Source organism: Miscanthus floridulus, chromosome 8 (assembly GCF_019320115.1).
Source record: "Miscanthus floridulus cultivar M001 chromosome 8, ASM1932011v1, whole genome shotgun sequence".
Classification (NCBI taxonomy): Eukaryota; Viridiplantae; Streptophyta; class Magnoliopsida; order Poales; family Poaceae; genus Miscanthus; species Miscanthus floridulus.
Genome location: NC_089587.1, coordinates 85,664,386 through 85,682,687, shown reverse-complemented (window position 1 = coordinate 85,682,687; position 18,302 = coordinate 85,664,386). Strand labels below are relative to the sequence as shown.

General features: G+C 48.1%; 2 protein-coding genes across 2 annotated transcripts; both read left to right on the top strand.

Annotated features, from left to right (window-relative positions):
- Window positions 1-4,554: 4,554 nt before the first annotated feature.
- On the top strand, window positions 4,555-5,258 carry LOC136476877 (uncharacterized). Its single transcript, XM_066474847.1, has one exon. It carries the CDS (start codon window positions 4,694-4,696, stop codon window positions 5,159-5,161), a length of 468 nt encoding a protein of 155 aa, XP_066330944.1. The 5' UTR covers window positions 4,555-4,693; the 3' UTR covers window positions 5,162-5,258.
- Window positions 5,259-16,931: 11,673 nt separating this feature from the next.
- On the top strand, window positions 16,932-17,903 carry LOC136476876 (uncharacterized). Its single transcript, XM_066474846.1, has one exon. The coding sequence runs from the start codon at window positions 17,086-17,088 to the stop codon at window positions 17,596-17,598; it is 513 nt and encodes a 170-aa protein (XP_066330943.1). The 5' UTR covers window positions 16,932-17,085; the 3' UTR covers window positions 17,599-17,903.
- Window positions 17,904-18,302: the final 399 nt, after the last annotated feature.

The window sequence follows — 18,302 nt, the reverse complement described above, 5'->3', positions numbered from 1 at the left end:
TTGGCGTATTATCTGGGTCCGCGGAATGTTTCCACGCGGGCGGTTCCGCGGCCGTCGTGGTCACATGCGAGGGACCCGAGGCAGACGGCTCCGGCGAGACTACCTCGTCGACGGCGCCCTCAGTGGCTCGTTCCTGCACGGGCAGTCCCAGTGCGGGAGGATGCGCGACTGCCGCAGCTGCGAGCGTGGGATGCGTGGCCAACAGCCGTGGAGCGTCCGCCGCGCAGGCTGCACTAATGACCTCGGAGATGGAGGCGGGGGACCCACGGGCACCTGCGAAGGGTAGTCTGCCTCGGCGCCGGAGACGTTGCCTGCTTCCTCTTCGCTCTCCCCCTTCCCACCTCCGTTCGTTCCGGGGTGTGACTCATAGGGCCGCCCCAAGTACCGCCGCTGGGCCGAGGACTCCTTCGACTGTTCCGACGAGGACAGTTCACCTAAGGCTCCCACCTACCTCGACGTCGTTCACCGGCAGCCTCGTCTGGCATTGCCTCCGCCTGTACGGTCACGACTACGCTCCGTCGTGGTCCAAGGCCCTGACGGCGCCACCGCGGGGACGCGCGGCCGAGGCGGAGGCGGCGAGACGGCTGCGCGGAGCAAGCGTCGTCGGCCGTGTCCGCAGCTTATCCATGGGCTACCCATCCGCAGCAGGAACGATGGCGTCCGGCGCTTGCCGGTCCATTAGAGACTTGGGCCGCGGGTGCCCACCTTCTCTCGGCGCCGCCTCTCTGCACCAAGATGCAGATGGATGGCAGAAAGTGTTGGCATGCAACCCTTCGGAAGGTCGCGCCGGACCAAGGACACTGCTCCAACACGTCCGGAGGAGCTGCGCGGCAAGTGCTTCAACTGCCTCTCCACGACGCATCGGGTGACGACCTGCAGCTGCCTCCACGCTGCCTGCATTGCCGGTGCTTTCGGCACCTTGCACGTGACTGCAACCGACCACGCCATGGTGGCTCGGTGGCCATGGGCAACGGTGGTCATCAGGCCCGTCGCTCTGTTTGCGGCTCCCAACCTGACACCTCCATCGTCGCAGACGGCGACGCTGTGGGTGCAGCTCGGCCTGCGACCCATGGCGATTCTTTGGTCTCCGGTGGTGTCGCGTTGGCCTCGTTAGTCCGTGGTCACCGACACAGACGTCGAAGGCATCGGAAAAAGCGCATGTGAAAGCATAAGCTTCCTGCGGTGCAAGAGCAACCGAAGGGTTCACCAGTTGACACAGGCTGCCAGACGGTGGCCATGGCTAACACTATTGCTGTAGCTACGACACCTTCCGGCCACGGTAAGCCACGTCGTGTTGGGATGCCCTGCGGGACCCTTTCCGGTTTAGATCCGTTGAAGTTGTCACTGCGCCTCGACGCGGGACAAGCCGGTCGGGACATTGCGGATAATCCGATGCTAGTGGAGCTCGTCGCCTCGCTCCCTGTCATCCGAACAGCTGCAGCCCCGGCAATGGGGCCTGCATCTCCTGTGCGTGTTGCTGTTGCTTCCTCGGAGGACGAAGCATTGTGCAGTCTTTCATCGAAGCCTTCAAACGTCCGCTCCAGCAGCCGCTGATTTCGTCCCCACCTAGGCTGCACATCACCAAGGATCCCAAGGTTGCTGATGATGATGGCATCGTCCCCAAGCGCAGCGCCCGTTTAGCTGCCAAAAGCAAGTTCCGAGAACCGAAGCCAGAGGCCCAAGGAAGGTGCTCATGAAAAGACCGGGCTTTTGGTTGATAGGGCCCTGACGAGGCGTCCTTCGAAGAATTTCAGCGGACGTTCAAAGGGCCCTGTCCCCTAGTAAGCAGGGAGCCATGCGGCGGGTACTGTGAGGCACCGGTGTCGTTGTGGTTTGAGTAGGCTAAGCATTCCTAACGCTGTCTTGTTGTACCCACGTTTAGACTATATTGCCGTATAGTCCTTTGAATGTGTCGTAGCTGCTAGGGTCTACCTCTAGCTTGTCGATACTCTTGATTGGTCCTGAACGCTAGCGTCTTACCAGTGGGTTTGGAACAACCAGATCTTTTCTATGTCGTGTAACTTTAAAACTTTCCTGTCCTCCTAATAAAAAACGGGCTATGGCTTGATCGAGAAAAAAATATTGTAACTATTTGGTGCCATAAATATTGATGTTCTTTCATGTGAATTTTGCATAAGGCCTTGTTTAGATTGCAAGTTTTTTCACTCTCTTTCCATCACATCAAATTTTTGGACACATACATGGAGTATTAAATGTAGATAAAAAAATAACTAATTACACAGTTTGATTGTAAATTACGAGACGAATCTTTTGAGCCTAGTTAGGCCATGATTGGACAATAATTATTAAATACAAACGAAAGTGCTACAATGACAAATACTGATTCCTAACCCCAATCTAAACCGGACCTAAATCAGAATGCCCGTGTGTGAACTGAACCAAAGGCTGACACTCTGCCTGATACGGTGATACCTCGGGGTGTCTGAATCCGAAACATAAATCCAAACAGGTTTCTCAACCAATCTGAAGGGGCTGCTAGGTCTAAACCTGAACCCAAGCAATTTCGTTTGGCCACATCAGTGAGCACGTGGCCCCACCCCACACGAGCATGCAACAACCGGCAGCTTGCAAACCGATCAGCTGACCATGCTTTCTTTCAGAGAGCAGCAGACACTGTTCGTCACTGTCGATGGCTACGTCTCCATGGAGAAGACGACATGGAAGGCTTGCTTACAAGACTTGCCTTTGCATGCCAGCTACTGCTAACTGCTCAATGGAGGAATCATGATAGCTCCGCTAGCTGTCTCCATGGAGACGAAGAGATGGGGAAGCCTCGCATGGCGAGGCGACGCTACAGCATGATGTGTGATGCAGTTGCAGCATTATTGGTGCTGACTTCGCCGGCCGTCCTCACGCATCGTCACGGTCACAATAATTTCCAGATTCCATCGTGTTGCAGCCTTGCAGCCTCCATCCAATAACCTATGGTCATATTCGGCTTACCCTATATTTAGCTTGTTTAACTTTTTTTTAGCTAAAATAGTATTTTTTCTCAGAACAATTCAGCTAAAGTAGTATTTTTCAGCTAGTTTCAGTCAAAATTCTACCAGCCGAACGGGCCTTCAAATCACATGCATGCCAGTGCCATCGAGAGTGTGGTGGCAGTGGTCCCCGGCCGCTCTATCAGTTGCAGGCTTATGAATGAAATGTTGATTCCTGACAGAGCTTACTAGGCTTTAGTTCCTTCTTTAAAATTTACTTCTTACCACATCGGATATTTGGACACATACATAGAGTATTAAATATAGACTAAAAATAACTAATTAAACAGATTACGACTAATTTACAAGACGAATTTTTTAAGCCTAATTAATCCATGATTTGACAATGTGGTGCTACGGTAAACATGTGCTAATGATGAATTAATTAGTCTTAATAAATTCGTCTTGCGGATCACTGACAGATTCTGTAATTTATTTTTTTATTAGTATCTAAACACTCCATGTGACATCCCCATATGACATCCGGTGTGACATCCCTAAACTTTATTTCTGGATTTAATCACCACCTGATACCAGCAAAGTCCCGTCCTGATGGACGAGAACAACATCTTGGATATGTATAGGTACTCTCTGCGTCCCAAAATATCTGTTATTTTCGTTTCTCGAGAAACAACTTTGACAAAATATATATTAATAAATATTAATATTTGTGGTACATAATTAATATCTTTAGAAAGATTTTTGAATCTAGTTTTTTAATAAATTTATTTGGAGAAACAAATGTTGCACATATTTTCTACAAATCAAATTAAACTTGCGGCATAAAAACTAAAAGTGACAGATAATTTAGGACCGAGGAAGTACGTCGAATTCATTCATGCTTGAAAGTAGCCAGATCGTTCGTCATCTCAATCTGAGCCATGGCTGCGACTTCAGCCTTAGCCACTCCGAAAGGAGGGGGCAGAGGTGCAGCAGCTGACGAGATGAAAGACCTTTTTCTTTGCAAACCTTGGAACCAAACGTTTACATACACGCATACACAAAAGAATACGTTTACATACACGCACACACAAAAGAATAGTACAATTCTAACAAAATGATGAGTTAACCTATTTTGATTTTTTTATCAAATTTATATAAAAAATATTATTTATGATACCATATAATTGCCGCTGCATTGGTCATAAAATATATGGTCTTTTTTATAAGTTTGGTCAGCTTTTAGAAAGTTTAAAGACATAACTAAAGTTACATTCTTTTCTCAATGGATGTAGTATATCTGCACCCTATCTCTGTGAAGCATACTTGAGCTACAAACTAACAAGCTAAAATGGTTCCACACCTAAGAAATAAGGTATATATCTTTTGAGATGAAAACAGGATAACTTTTTTTATGAGAAAATTGAAGTGGACCAGGGAGAAATGGTAGTTGGAGACAATCGGTGGTGCTGATGTGGGCCCTGAGCCTCCGATGTGCATCTGTTGATGGACGGACGGACCTGCACCGCCCGGCCCAAACCGTCGTGCGGTGCGCGGCGCGGTCCACCACGCGGAAACCCACAAACTGCCCCTGCACTGCACGCGCGCAAACAAAACAGCCACAGGCGGCACGCCACCTTCGCTTCTCCCGCCGTTACGATACGAGGTGGCGCGCCCGCATCTCCCAGCTCGCGCACCGCGTCAAGACAGCTTCGCGCTAGCTGCAGCACGGCGCGTGCAAAGCTCTCGTGATGGGCGGAGTAACGTACCAGCGGCTGCTCTCGCAGGGGAGCCAGAGCCAGCGTCCACGTGGCGGCGGCGGCGGCGTGCGGGCGAGGGCGTGGGTGCTGCTGCGGTGGGCGGCCGTGCGCCTGAGCTGCGCGGCGAGGCGGCGGTACTGGTGCGGCGGCGGCGCCGGCCGCACGCGGAGGCTGGCGTGGCCGGGGCTCTGCGCAAGAGGCGCCGCGGCGGCAGTGGCCGCGCCGGAGAGGAAGGGCGGCGGCAGGAGGAGCGCGGCGGCGGGCGCGGCAGCCGGGACGGGGGCCGGGGTGGGGTACGACTCCGCCAGCTACGCGCGCAACTTCGACGACGGGGCGTGGAAGGCCGACGAGGGCGTGTCCTGGGCCGGCCCTGGCGGCGCGTTCTTCCCCCGCGCCAGCGTCGGCGGCGCGGCCGTGAACGCCGCCGGCGGTGACTCCGTTCCGAGCTCCATCCACTAGCTAACTGATAACTGTTTCTGTGTTGGAAGTGGACGGATCGTGGATGCGTTGTTCAGAATTTTCTATTCGTGTTCATCTGGATTGTTCGACATTTAATTACTTTCTTCGATCGAATGTGAAAATATTCCGGTCGTGCTTGTTCATAGTGGGGAAAAACACTTTTTTTATGCACAAACGGCAGGTTCACTGCCCTTCGTCATTTCATCGACGAAGAAGAAGCAGAGTTCGTTTAGTCGCCAGTGTGGAAAGTGATATTAGCACAAATTCCATGCTGCCATGCGAATGAAAACTACTCAAAACATAGCAGAACTAGTGAAAACATTTTTATGCCTCGTGCATCTCCACCTTGCTGTTGTCCTGCTTCATCGCCTGCGGCCTACCACGGCATGTTGATCGATCGAGACAGAGTGATGACTTTTGCATCGTATATACTCTTCAGTGGAGGGTTACCAAAGGTAGGTATGCCACACTTTCTTATGCGTTTTCAATAAAATTCATTTACCATATTATAAATAATTGTACATTTTGCAACGCAATCCAGTATTCAAAGCAATAAATAACATGATAGGTTTTCAATTCAAATATTTAAAAGCCAAAGCGACTTATAATTTCGAACGGAGAGAGTGCTAATAAAGTTGCATAAACTATAATAAAATAGTTCAAATACCATACTAATTAGTAGTAGTAATTTTACACTATAAATTGAGGTGTTTTAAAAAGTTGTTTGCACATTAGCACAATTGCATATGCATGGACAAAGTGTAGCGCCAGAACTATGAGGACCATCTAGTTAATTACATTAAACCGAACTATCATCTGTTTAGTCCTGTTTGCTTGAACTTATCAGCCTAGCTTATCAGTCATGGAACAGTTTTTTTTCTCTTACAACAAATCAGTTTCAGTCGGCTTATCAGCCGCAGAAACCATCAGCCGAACAGATGCATCCTTGTAAGCAGATCACGCATGTGTCCCACCACACACAGAAATTAGAGAAATCAAGTATCATACATTTTACAAGTTTGGACACAACATCAAGGTGTTACATAAAGAGGTTCTTAGATCATATCAAAACACAAACATGGCAGAAGGCTATCGTTTAGTTTTTCGTATAACATAAGGGTCATGCCACTACCCTATTAATGAAAAACATTCTCAAGTATGGTCACGAAAAAAAACAAGGGTCTGCCACAGCCATCATGCATATGGCATATGGATCATAAATTTCCCCGTCTGCATTGGATTCCCGAGGCAAGAAGTAGCCATAAATAGAGCCTCAATTGCAACAACTTATCATTGACACTGTGAGTAAAGGAATATACTAAGACCTATTTAAAATAAAATAAAACAAAGAAGTATGCATAGAGCTTAAAAAAGGTAAGGAACATAGGTAAATTGTTTGCACAAAGAAACATTCGATGCATATAAATGAAAGTGAGCATAGGACACAACATTCTAGAGTTAAGTTCAAGAATGAGAAGAACATGGTATCGCATGAGATGTCAGCTTAATCTTCTATGAGCCTCAACTCCGCAACTCGACATTGAAGACAACAAAACAAGATCAAACTTATAAACTGAACTCATAATCAATAAGTACATGGCTCCTATGCACTTAGTTGTTGCTGGCTACCGATGGCTGGAAAACAGAGGGGCATAGATGAGCAAAAGTGTTTGTGGGCGCCCCGAGAAGACACGCTCAATTGGATCGAAGCGGACCTAGTGCATATGTGGCATATTCCAAAGTTTGGATATCTAGATTATTAGGCTTCAGTTGTGGGAGCTTTTCAGCTAACTATCCATGGCACAACGCACAATATTTGACTTTTGAGGCCTCACTTTGAAGTGCCTCTTGGTGTTAGTGAGTTACCCTAAGGGGGAAAGGGGGGAGTGGAGGGAAAACATATTTCACAAATTTGCACCAAATAAATTCATTTTAGTACTAACTACATAAAAGTTTAAATGTGGTGTGAAAAGAACCTAGAATCCATTATTATCATTATACACAAGTTCACTCAGTTTGCAACCGTTGCTAAAAGAGATGGTTTAATTAACACACCAGGAATTGTGTTTTGAACGATTATGTGGCGATGAATTATGTACTCCAATCCCTATGTATTTGATCAAAGAAAGGACTGAGCCAGGAGATCTTGAAATTCACGAAGTCACCACAGGCGCCTCCACATGCACCTCGCCATCGACGGGGACGTTGCCTACCACTGAATGCATAGCGACGTTAAATCCTGGAATAAATAAATCGAGAAAAATACGAGCACCCGTGCCAAGTCGAGGATTTAAACCCAGGTGGGCAGGTTCCACCACAAGGAACCTAATCAACTGATTTATGATCAATTCGCAACATCAATATCATTTTATTAGAGGCAAGTTGAACAAAATCTGTCGATGCCATACTTTAATAAAGATATCTTTTCAGAAATGGCTTCTAAGAAAAAAAAATGAAGAAAAAAACTAGCTACTCATACTATCTACGCAACCCATGTTGCTAAATCAAATTATTTGGACCGGAAGTTGGGGGGGGGGGATTTTCTGGAATTCCGATACTGCATATGAATGAGAAAAAAGAATGCAAGGGATTAGAATCCGTGGGCCGTAGCCCATTAGACAGGCCAATATATAGGGGACGTTATGGCCCGTGAGTTTTTCGCTTCGTCAGTTCAGGCAAGTCAGGTGGTTGTTGGTCCTCTTCCTCTACTCAAAAGGTCGCCGCCAGGCCCAAAATGTCAAAGACGTCTCCCCCCATTTCTGCGTTATATTGGTTTCGTTTAGTTAGGCCGTTAGGGCCGCTCATCAGCTTGAGTAGTAAAGCAGTTCTTTTTTTTCTTTGATTTTATAAAACACTAATTTTAAAAAAATCGTTTGGTAAAACCGAACATAGTAGAGAGAGAGGGAAAACTGGGAGAATAGTTTTTTCGATAATACCGCAAAACATATATTCGGAATCTTAAAAAAAATTGAATGCTCCGCTCCACGCTCGCTCTAGCACAGCGATCGGCCAGCCCATCTCTGCTCTCTCCTACATCTACTCCATCTACACTACGATAGCCGACAGAAATCTCTAACTCCTCGCTTTGCTTGTCGTGACTCACCGCACGATCCGCCCGCCCCAAGCCGTCTCGCAGCGGCAGTGACGGCCCTAGGGTAGGGCATGAGGTGCGACGGCCGATGGCTCAAGCGGAGGAGGGGCCTAAGTCTAGGTATACATACCCCCAGGTCCTGTAGTCCATTAGGCATTAGCAAACTAATGAGAAGAGAGACATAGAACTATCCAGGCGGTCCAAAAGGACAACATCGATATTTCTTTCAGAGTTTCCTTTCTCCACAGCCCTCAGATAGAGAGGAGGCAAGGAGTCACGCTGCACACAGCACACTTTGATCGTGAGTTCGTGATGTGCGCCTTACACACGCGGAGCTGGTGAGTCGTGTCGTCGCGAAGAGCTAGACTATCGGAGACACGGACACGGCGCACGAGGACGGCGACTAGGCAGGGCTCCACAACGACGACATCTTGATTCTTGGCTTCTTATGAATTGCGATCACCGATCAGTTGTTTAGGCCTAAGGTATTTTTTTCCTTTTTATTTTTAATCCAAATTAATTATTTGTATAGTATTCCAGAATTTTAGTACTTTGTATTCATATAGTCATATTTTTCTTTTAATTTAGCTGTTCGAATTTTAGAATGTTACCTAAGAAACATTTATCATGGGTGAGAAAAGAAAACGAATATATTGTTTTTTTAGTCTACATTGTTCCTCGATAATTATCATATATCTACAAATATATTGCTTAATCTATATTGTTCCTCGATAATTATCATATATGTTAAATTAAAAATATGTTATTGAATTGGCTTTTGTTTTGCAAGTAAAATTAGCGCCTATATATTATAAGATTTTATACATGGTCAAGAGGGGCCGTTGCAACGAGATCATCGGAGGGCCCTTAAAATCCTAGGACCGGCACTGCGCAGCGGTGCCCCCATCCCACATCGAGCCATGCCACATTGTAGGGTCAAGATAACGGATTAGAGGGGGGTAAATAGTCCTTTCTAAAACTAATCACGTCGGCTAACCGAAATAAATATGGAATAAAAACTATCGGTCTAGCCAAGACTACACCCCTCTATCTAAGTTCTCAAGCACCTTAAAAAGGATCTATTTAGGCAACAAAGGTGTCGGATTAGCTAGAGCTCACCTAACCAATTTTAAAAGTAAGGTCACACAAACCTATGCAACTAGTACTTCAAGCAATGGGGAAGCTCCTACTCATGCTAGTAAGCAAAGCACAAAGCCACCTAAGCTCACTAGCAATGCTCAATAATAAGGCTACATAAGCCAAATTAGAGAGCGCAAATTACTTAGCTACATAAACTAAGCAATGTAACTAATAAGGTTACTCAAACAAAATTAGTTATGCAAGGGAGCTACTTCTATGCTACACAAGCAAGAAGGTAACTAGCAAGCTACACAAACTAACTAATTACAAGAGCGACTACACAAGCACAATGTATATGAAAAGTAAATACAAGCTTGTGCAAAGGAGATGCAAACCAACGGGAAGACAAGGATGACACGGTGATTTTTATCCCAAGGTTCACATGCTTACCAACATGCTAGTCCCTGTTGTGTCGACCGTTCACTTGGTGGTTCGGTGGCTAATTGGCATTACCTGCCAAGCCCACACGTTGGGCACCACAAGAACCTACCCACAAGTGTGGGTAGCTCAATGACACGCTCAACTAGAGTTGCTCTTCGTGGCTCCCACGAGGTGAGCACAACACCCCTCACAATCACTTCTCCGGAGCACCGCACAATCTTCTTTGCGTGCTTCGACGGAGACCACCACCAAGCCGTCTAGGAGGTGGCAACCTCCAAGAGTAACAAGCACCACCGGCTTACAACTTGATCATCTAGTGTCACTCGATGCACTCTCACAATACAATCGCACTAGAATCACTCACTCGCAATGGATTCGCATTTCTTGCAAGCACAAGTGAGTTAGAGGCTTCTTAAACCAAGCACACACAAGGGAAACACATCCCCAAGGTGCTCCACCTCAGCCAAGCTCGAGCTCCACCTCTATTTATAGCCCCCAAGCCAAAAAGAACCGTTGGAGCCTTGGAACACATTTCTCCGAGGTCACCGGACAACGTGTGGGCACCGGACATAGGGTGGCGGCGCCCAACGGTCAAAATGCAATGGCTATTTCAAACTAGCCGTTGGCTGTCAGTGGGAACCGGATAGGGCGGTGGGGCACCGCCCTAGACACGGCGGTGACCAAAACCACTTTTTGCCACTCTCTAAAAATAGGGCGGTGCCACCGGACAGGGAGTGGCAGTGCCCATTTTCCCGAAGTCCCGAAATAGCTAGTCTGTGTAAAATTAGGGTGGTGCCCTGGCGGTGTCACCGGGCAGGTTAGGGCGGTGCACCGCCCTATGCATGGCGATGCACACCAGACACGGCGGTGCCAAGCATGCAGCCACACATTCCTTTCACTTCACTCGGTGCACCCTTTCACTTGGTCAAGGTCAACAAAGCAAGCATGCAAACACACATTCCTTCTCTTAGAGTGCATGCAATGCTTGTCTAATTTTACCCTTCTCAAAGTGCATACAATGAAGGAAAGGCTAAGCACACACAAGGCTCCCTCTCTTTCTTTGCAATGCATGTGCTCTCCTCCGTTTACTTTAGCACAGTTTTCTTCTCCATTTTCAACACCTTTGCAAATGTGCTAACACCACCAAGTGTTCACCATCTCGTGCATGTGTGTTAGCCTTTTCATGAATATTTTGTCAAAGGATTTTTCTCTCTTTTCACCACGTCACTCGATCCTAGCAACGATGCAAAGTTAGATCACTCGAGTGGTAGTAGATGATAGATATGCAAATAAGTTTGCCCCTCTTGATAGTATGGCCATCTATCCTAAATCCAGTCATAAACTTCTCTACACACCTATGACCGGTGAAATGAAATACCCTATAGGTTATACCTTTGCTTTGCGCATTTCATTCTATCTCCTCCAATGCTGATGCCACACATGCACCAACTTATCACAAATGATATGATCCACTTCATATCATCACATGACCTTGTTGGTTCATCGATCTTGACATCACTTGCTTTTCACCCATTGTCTTCATCCATCGGTGTCAATTCTTGCTCAAGCTTCACCGCCACGGGGTTCATTGATCCAAAACCTCCAACTTGCCCTTCACGCTTGCAACCGGTCTATCAAGCCAAGTCTTGTCTTGATCTTCTCCATCTTAGTCACATGACTCCATGTCATGTCTCATATGCAATGTGCTCCTTCATCACATGTGTGAGCCTTGCAACATATCCAAGCTATTTCACCTCCATGGCACAGGTTGCTCACACATGATGTACTTGTGGACTAATCACCTGTGTATCTCACTCAAACATATATTAGTCCATCTAAGGTTGTCACTTAATTACCAAAACCAAACAAGGACCTTTCACATGTTGTAAGGTTGAGATGGCGACTAGAGGAGGGTGAATAATTGTTTCTAAAACTTAATCGCGCCGGCTAATCGAAACAAGTATGGAACTAAATCTATTGGTCTAGCCAAGACTACACCCCTCTATCTATGTTCTCTAGCACCTTGCAAAGATCCTAATTAAGCAATTAAGATATCAGGCTAGCTAGAGCTCACTTAACCAATTCAACAAGCAAGGTCACATAAACCTATGCTACTAGTACTTTAAGCAATGAGTGAGCTCCTACACATGCTAGTAAGCAAAAGCACAAAGCTCCTAAGCTCACTAGCAATACTCGATAACAAGGCAACCAATACCAAATTAGAGAGCACAAATACTTAGCTACACAAACTAAGCAATATGACTAACAAGATTACACAAACCAAATTAGCCACGTAAGGGAGCTACTTCTTATGCTACACAAGCAAGAAGGTAACTAGTGAGCTACATAAGCTAACTAAATACAAGAGCAACTACACAAGCACAATGTATGTGAAAGTAATTACAAGCTTGTGAAAGGAGATTGCAAACCAACGGGAAGAACAAAGTTGACACGGTGATTTTTCTTCCGAGGTTCACGTGCTTGCCAACACGCTAGTCCTCGTTGTGTCGACCGCTCACTTGGTGGTTCGACAGCTAATTGGCATCACCCACCAAGCCCGCGTGTTGGGCACCGCAAGAACCTACCCCGAAAGTGAGGGTAGCTCAATGACACACTCTACTAGAGTTGCTTTTCGTGGCTCCCATGGGGCGAGCACAATACCCCTCACAAAGCTCTTCTCCGGAGCACCGCACAAGCTTCTTGCGGGCTTCGACGGAGACCACCATCAAGCCGTCTAGGAGGTGGCAACCTCCAAGAGTAATAAGCACCACCGACTTGCAAGACGACCACCTAGTGCCACTCGATGCAACCTCATGATGCAATCGCGCTAGAATCGCTCTCTTACATAATTGAATGATCACTATCAAGCATATGTGAGATGGAGGGCTCCCAAGCACTCTCAAGCATGGACACAAAGTCCCCCAAGGTGCTCAGTAACTAGCCCAAGGCTGAGACCTCTTCTATTTATAGCTCCCACGAAAATAGAGCCATTGTACCCCTTCACTGGGCACAACTCGGGGTGACCGGACGCTCCAGTCAGATCGACCGAACGGACCCTGCCAGCGTCCGGTCAACGGATGGCTGCCACGTCATCCCTGGCTTCAAATACTGAGCGCCCAACCTCAATGGTTAAGTTGTGACCAGACGCAGCACAGTGTATGACCAGACACAGGACCCCAGCGCCTGGTCACTTCTAGTAAGGTGTCAGAGATGCTCAACTACGACCGGACGCATCCGGTCGGTCATGATCGGACGGAGCATCAGCGTCTGGTCCTTCTCCTCTTCTCTGCATTGCCACATCAGTGGGACCGGATGCACCCACTCAGTGTCCGGTCAAAGACCGACGCCTATGTCTTCACTGCTGCCACTGACCGGACGCAGGACCCCAGCATCCGGTGCACTCTGTGAAACCCTATCTTTTCTATACAGGGCGCCGGTGGCACCGTCGGAGTGTTCGCACTCTACAGACAGACACTCTGCTAGTGAAGTTTTGAACCCTTGCTCCCAAGTGCTAAACACAATGTGTATCACCTTTGTGCGTGTGTGTTAGCATATTTTCACAAATATTTTCTAGGGATTAGCCACTCAACTTGCCACGCCACTTGATCCTAGCGACGATACAAAGTTAGATCACTCGAGTGGCACTAGATGACTGATATGCAAACAAGTTTGCTCCTCTTGACAGTACGGCCATCTATCCTAAACCCGATCATCAACTTCTCTACACATCTATGACCGGTGAAATAAAATGCCCTAGGTTATACCTTTGCCTTGCGCATTCCATTCCATCTCCTCCATTGTTGATGCAACACATGCACCAACCAATCACCAAATGATATGATTCACTTTATATCATCACATGATTATATTGGTTCATCGATCTTAATTTTATTTGCTTTTCACCGTTGCCTTCATCCATCGGCGCCAAGTCTTGCTCAAGCTTCACTGCCACGCAGTCCATCGCTCCAAAGCCTCCAACTTGCCCTTCACGCTTGCAACCAGTTTATCAAGCCAAGTCATGTCTTGATCTTCTCCACCTTGATCACATGACTCAATATCATGTCTCATGTGCAATGAGCTCCTTCATCATCACATGTGTGAGCTTTGCAATATCTCTGAGCCATATCCACCTTCATGGCATATGTTGCTCACACACATGTACCTATAGACTAATCACCTGTGTATCTCACATAAACACAATTAGTCCACCTAGGTTGTCACTCAATTACCAAAACCACATAAGGACCTTTCACACGTCTGCCGCGGGCGCCATGCTCCGTCCCCACCGCGCCCACTCCCGCCTTGTCTCGCCATGCCCAGTCTCGCCCCTGCGCATCATGCACTATCCCTCGCTGAGTCAAGGTGCTGCTAACACCGTTGTTCCCCACTAGGAGGTCATGGCCACTGTGTGGACGCTGGCGTCGCCACGACGCCTGACCTCAGCTCGTGACATAACGAGATCCGGAGTGGCCAAACCCGGAGCGGGCTTCTCCGGCTGTACCTCGCACTCCCTTTCTTTATCTGTTGCAAGCGTATGTTTCAAGTGTTTCAGGTGTTTGTTGCAAGTGTTTCATGTGGATGTTGCAAAAATAGATTGGGATGTTGCATATGTTGCAATGATTATACACGTATGTTGCAAGCGTCTGTTCTGAATGTTTCAGCTGTTTTAGACGGATGTTGCACGTGTTTTTCTAGGTGTTGCATATGTTTCATACTTATGATGCAAGTGTTTCATTCAGATATTGCATATGTTTTTACACATATGTTTTAAGTGTTTCATCTAGATGTTGCATATGTTTTGTAATGTCTACACACATGTTTCCCTCGTGTGTCATACGTGTGTTGCAAGCGTTTTAACTGTTACGGACGTATGTTGTAAATATGTTTTTTCTAGATGTTGCGAAAGTAGATCTGGTGTTGCACATGTTGCAGTGGACCCTATATAAATCTGTCGCCTACTGCAGCTGCTGGGCCCGCCTGTATGCGCGTGGATGTGGAGGGGGCACGACGGCAGGCGTGGGAAACCGTGCGAGTGTAGATCAGATGGAAGCGAGCGTGGGACACGGAGTGAGCACAGGGCATCAAGCGCTGCGGGACCCCATATAAAGCAGGCGTGCGCCGTGGGCGTTCGGACATCCGTGCGCTAGCCTTTCCCTAGATTTTTCGGTTTCACCCAACTTCATCTAGGAAACTATATGTGAGGGAAATCTGGAAAACAGTTTTTAGGATAAAGCTTGTAGGAAGAGCTAAAAATAGTTTCTTTTTGTGAAACTGAGACAAAAGCCCTATCAAACCGGCCTATGTTTCCTCGGTAAAACTGAAACAATATGATATTAAAAAAAGGGTACTGTACACCCTAGTCTAAACGATGTGAATTCTCCTAGTAGGGAGTTCAACGTTTCGTAAAATCTTTTTGTTTTGTTGCGAGAGGGTATATGTACGCCTAGTACGTATACTGCTCCTACATGGGCACATGGCTACACCACGGGACGTGGCTACACCACGGGACGCACAAGCCGTGACTGCTTGTTTCCTTCCCGGCGATAGCTGCGTCAGTGCCTGTCCTACGATTTTAAGGGCATTTCGGTGATCTCGTCGCAACACTCCTTGACCATGTATAAAATCTTATAATATATAGGTGCTAATTTTACTTGCAAAACGAAGCCAATTCAATAACATATTTTTAATTTAACATGTCTGATAATTATTGGAAAACAATATAGATTAAGCAATATATTTGTAGACGTATGATAATTATCTAGGAACAATATAGAATAAAAAAACAATATATTTGTTTTCTTTTCTCACCCATGATAAATGTTTTTTAGGTAACATTCTAAAATTCTAACACCTAAATTAAAAGAAAAATATGACTATATGGGTACAAAGCACTAGAAGTCTGGAATACTATACAAATAATTAATTTGGATTAAAAAGAAAAAAGAAAAAAATATCTTGGGCCTAAACAACTGATCGGTGATCGTAATTCATAAAAAGCCAAGAATTAAGATGTCATCGTCGTAGAGCCCTGCTTGGTCGCCGTCCTCGTGCGCCGTGTCCGTGTCTCCGGTAGTCTAGCTCTTCGTGGCGGCGCGGCTCACCAGCTCCGCGTGTGTAAGGCGCACGTCGTGAACTCACGATCAGAGTATGCTGTGTGCAGCGTGACTCCTCACCTCCTCTCTACCCGAGGGCCGTAGGAAATGAAACTAGAAAAGAAATACCGATGTTATCTTTTTGGACCGCCTGACCAGTTCTATGTCTCTCTTCTTATTAATTTGCTAATGCCTAATAAACTATATGACCTGGAGGTATATATACCTGGATTTAAACCTCTCCTTCCTCGATCCTCGCACCTCGTGCCCTACCTAGGGCCGGCACTGCTGCGTCGGCGCACCCGGTCCGTCCGGGACCGGCGTAGAGTGGATGGGCACATCACATGGACCGCGTGGGCGGCACGTCTGGCTGGGCACGCACGGGCACGGGCACGGGCACGGGCACGGGCACGGTCACGGGCACTGGCGCGGCTCCCCGCGAGACAACAACGACCCACCAACGTCCTCGGTATTCTGCGTCAGGCGCCGACACGCCCTGCCGCCCCGCTTGCAGACATCATGCCATGCCATGCCATGCCATGCGTCGATGCGATGCGAGACTGGAGCTCGCGCTTGTTCACCTTGCTGCTTCAGAAGTTAACGACCAACGGCGCTTGTTTAACTATTCAGAAACTCTGTCAGAAGTTAGCGTAGTTTATAGCCTGCCCTCGGCTCTTTTCTCTAAATTTTCTCCCCGTTACGCATGCTGCAACACAAGCTTTACGCATGTACTAGTAGGAACAGCTTGTTGTTTTAGAGACCACGTAATGACGCTGAATCCCAGTCTGGTTCTCGCTGTGATCTATTTATAATAGCACTTATTTATATATGATAAATATCGGTATCATTTTATACAAAATTTGAGTTAAACTTCAGATATTTGACACGATTCTAGAATTGCATATTTTTTTGGGATAAAAGATGTTATATTTTCCCGTGTTTTGTAACGCTTAAGTTCGTTTCTTACTACTGGAAAAAAAAATCTACACGTGTAGTAGCATCAGTTTACAATAGTACTAAATACACATGGTTTGGTGTAACTAATATCCAGTTGGCACGATAGGAACACAGCTGCTGCAGCTCTTCAGTCACCCAGTATTCCCAGGCAGAGCTGAGAAGCCAGCAGTTCACCCCTTCGCCTACCAACCAGGGCCAACCTCCGCGTCCAAGATCTCTCCCCCTGTCCCCCTGATCCACGCCGCGGTGGTCGTCGAGGCGCAATGGCGACTGACGCGATCCTTGAGACGATCAAGCCGCGGCGGAGCGAGGACGAGCAGCTCCCAGTGACCACGCCCGGCGCCGCGGGAACCAAGGCGGGGGGCGGCGGGATCGGGCTGCGGCGGCGCATGTCCTCGTTCTCGGTGCACGTGAGGCCGCCGCCGTCGCTGTCGCTGTCGTCGTCGGTGGCGGCGTTCCGGCGCGCGCGGTCGATGCCCTCCGTGAAGGCGCTGGCGGCGGCGGGCGCGCTGCGGCGGTGGTGGGAGTGGGGGCTCGGCTGGGTGACCGCGCCGTTCGCACCTCGCGGGCTGGAGCTCGACGACGATGAGGCGCGGCCGCTGGGCGGCAGGTGCCGCTGCGCCGGCGGTGGGTGGCGGCACGTCCTGTTTAGGCTCCGCGCCGGGGCGCGGCGACTGCTGGGGCGCGACGGACGGCCGCTCAAGGCCGCCGCGCCGCAGGACTTCGGGTACGACTCCATCAGCTACAAGCAGAACTTCGACGACGGCGAGGCGTAATGTCGAGCCATCGAGGAGGAGGTGGGACAGCCATGGCGGGCGGATCCGCCACCCACGGCACTGTTGTTGCTTTGCTTGCCGTGATCGATCGAGCTGCCGCAATAAAGCAATTGATGATTTTGTGGTGGTGTACATGGAATCCATATAGTATAGTATTAAATTGCAGTATGGTGATGTTGTGTATGATGGCATCGGTCGATCTCGGGAAAAAAAAAAGATGATCGATCGTTGCCGCGAGCAGGAGACCACGAACATGTAACTAGTGTTCTTTCGTTGTTTTTGGCCGTCGTTGCCACTTTGCTTCAGTCTTGCTCCTTGAATGAAGAACACGCCACGGATCCAGTCCGATCCGATCCACGGGCAGGCAAATGAAAATGATCTGTCGTAATTCCTTTCGACGCGGTCCAGAGCAATGGAACCGCGGCAAGCATCTGTGAGATCTGAAGCACCGACGCAGTCGAGATGATCAGAGCAGAGCAGAGAAGATTCTTCATCTTCTTCCTATCATCATCCGTCCTCTCGTGACTTGTGAGGTGCAGGTGCAGGTGCATGTTCAGATTCAGATCCGCTTCGGCATCAGTGTCCCTTTCGCTGCAGCGGCGGGAGCGCGACATGGCAGCTACAGGGCTACAGCTACCACAGCCCCCCGTCTCGGTCCGGCCAGATCGGTGCCGAGACAGCAACCGGACGCCCGCCCGACTGTG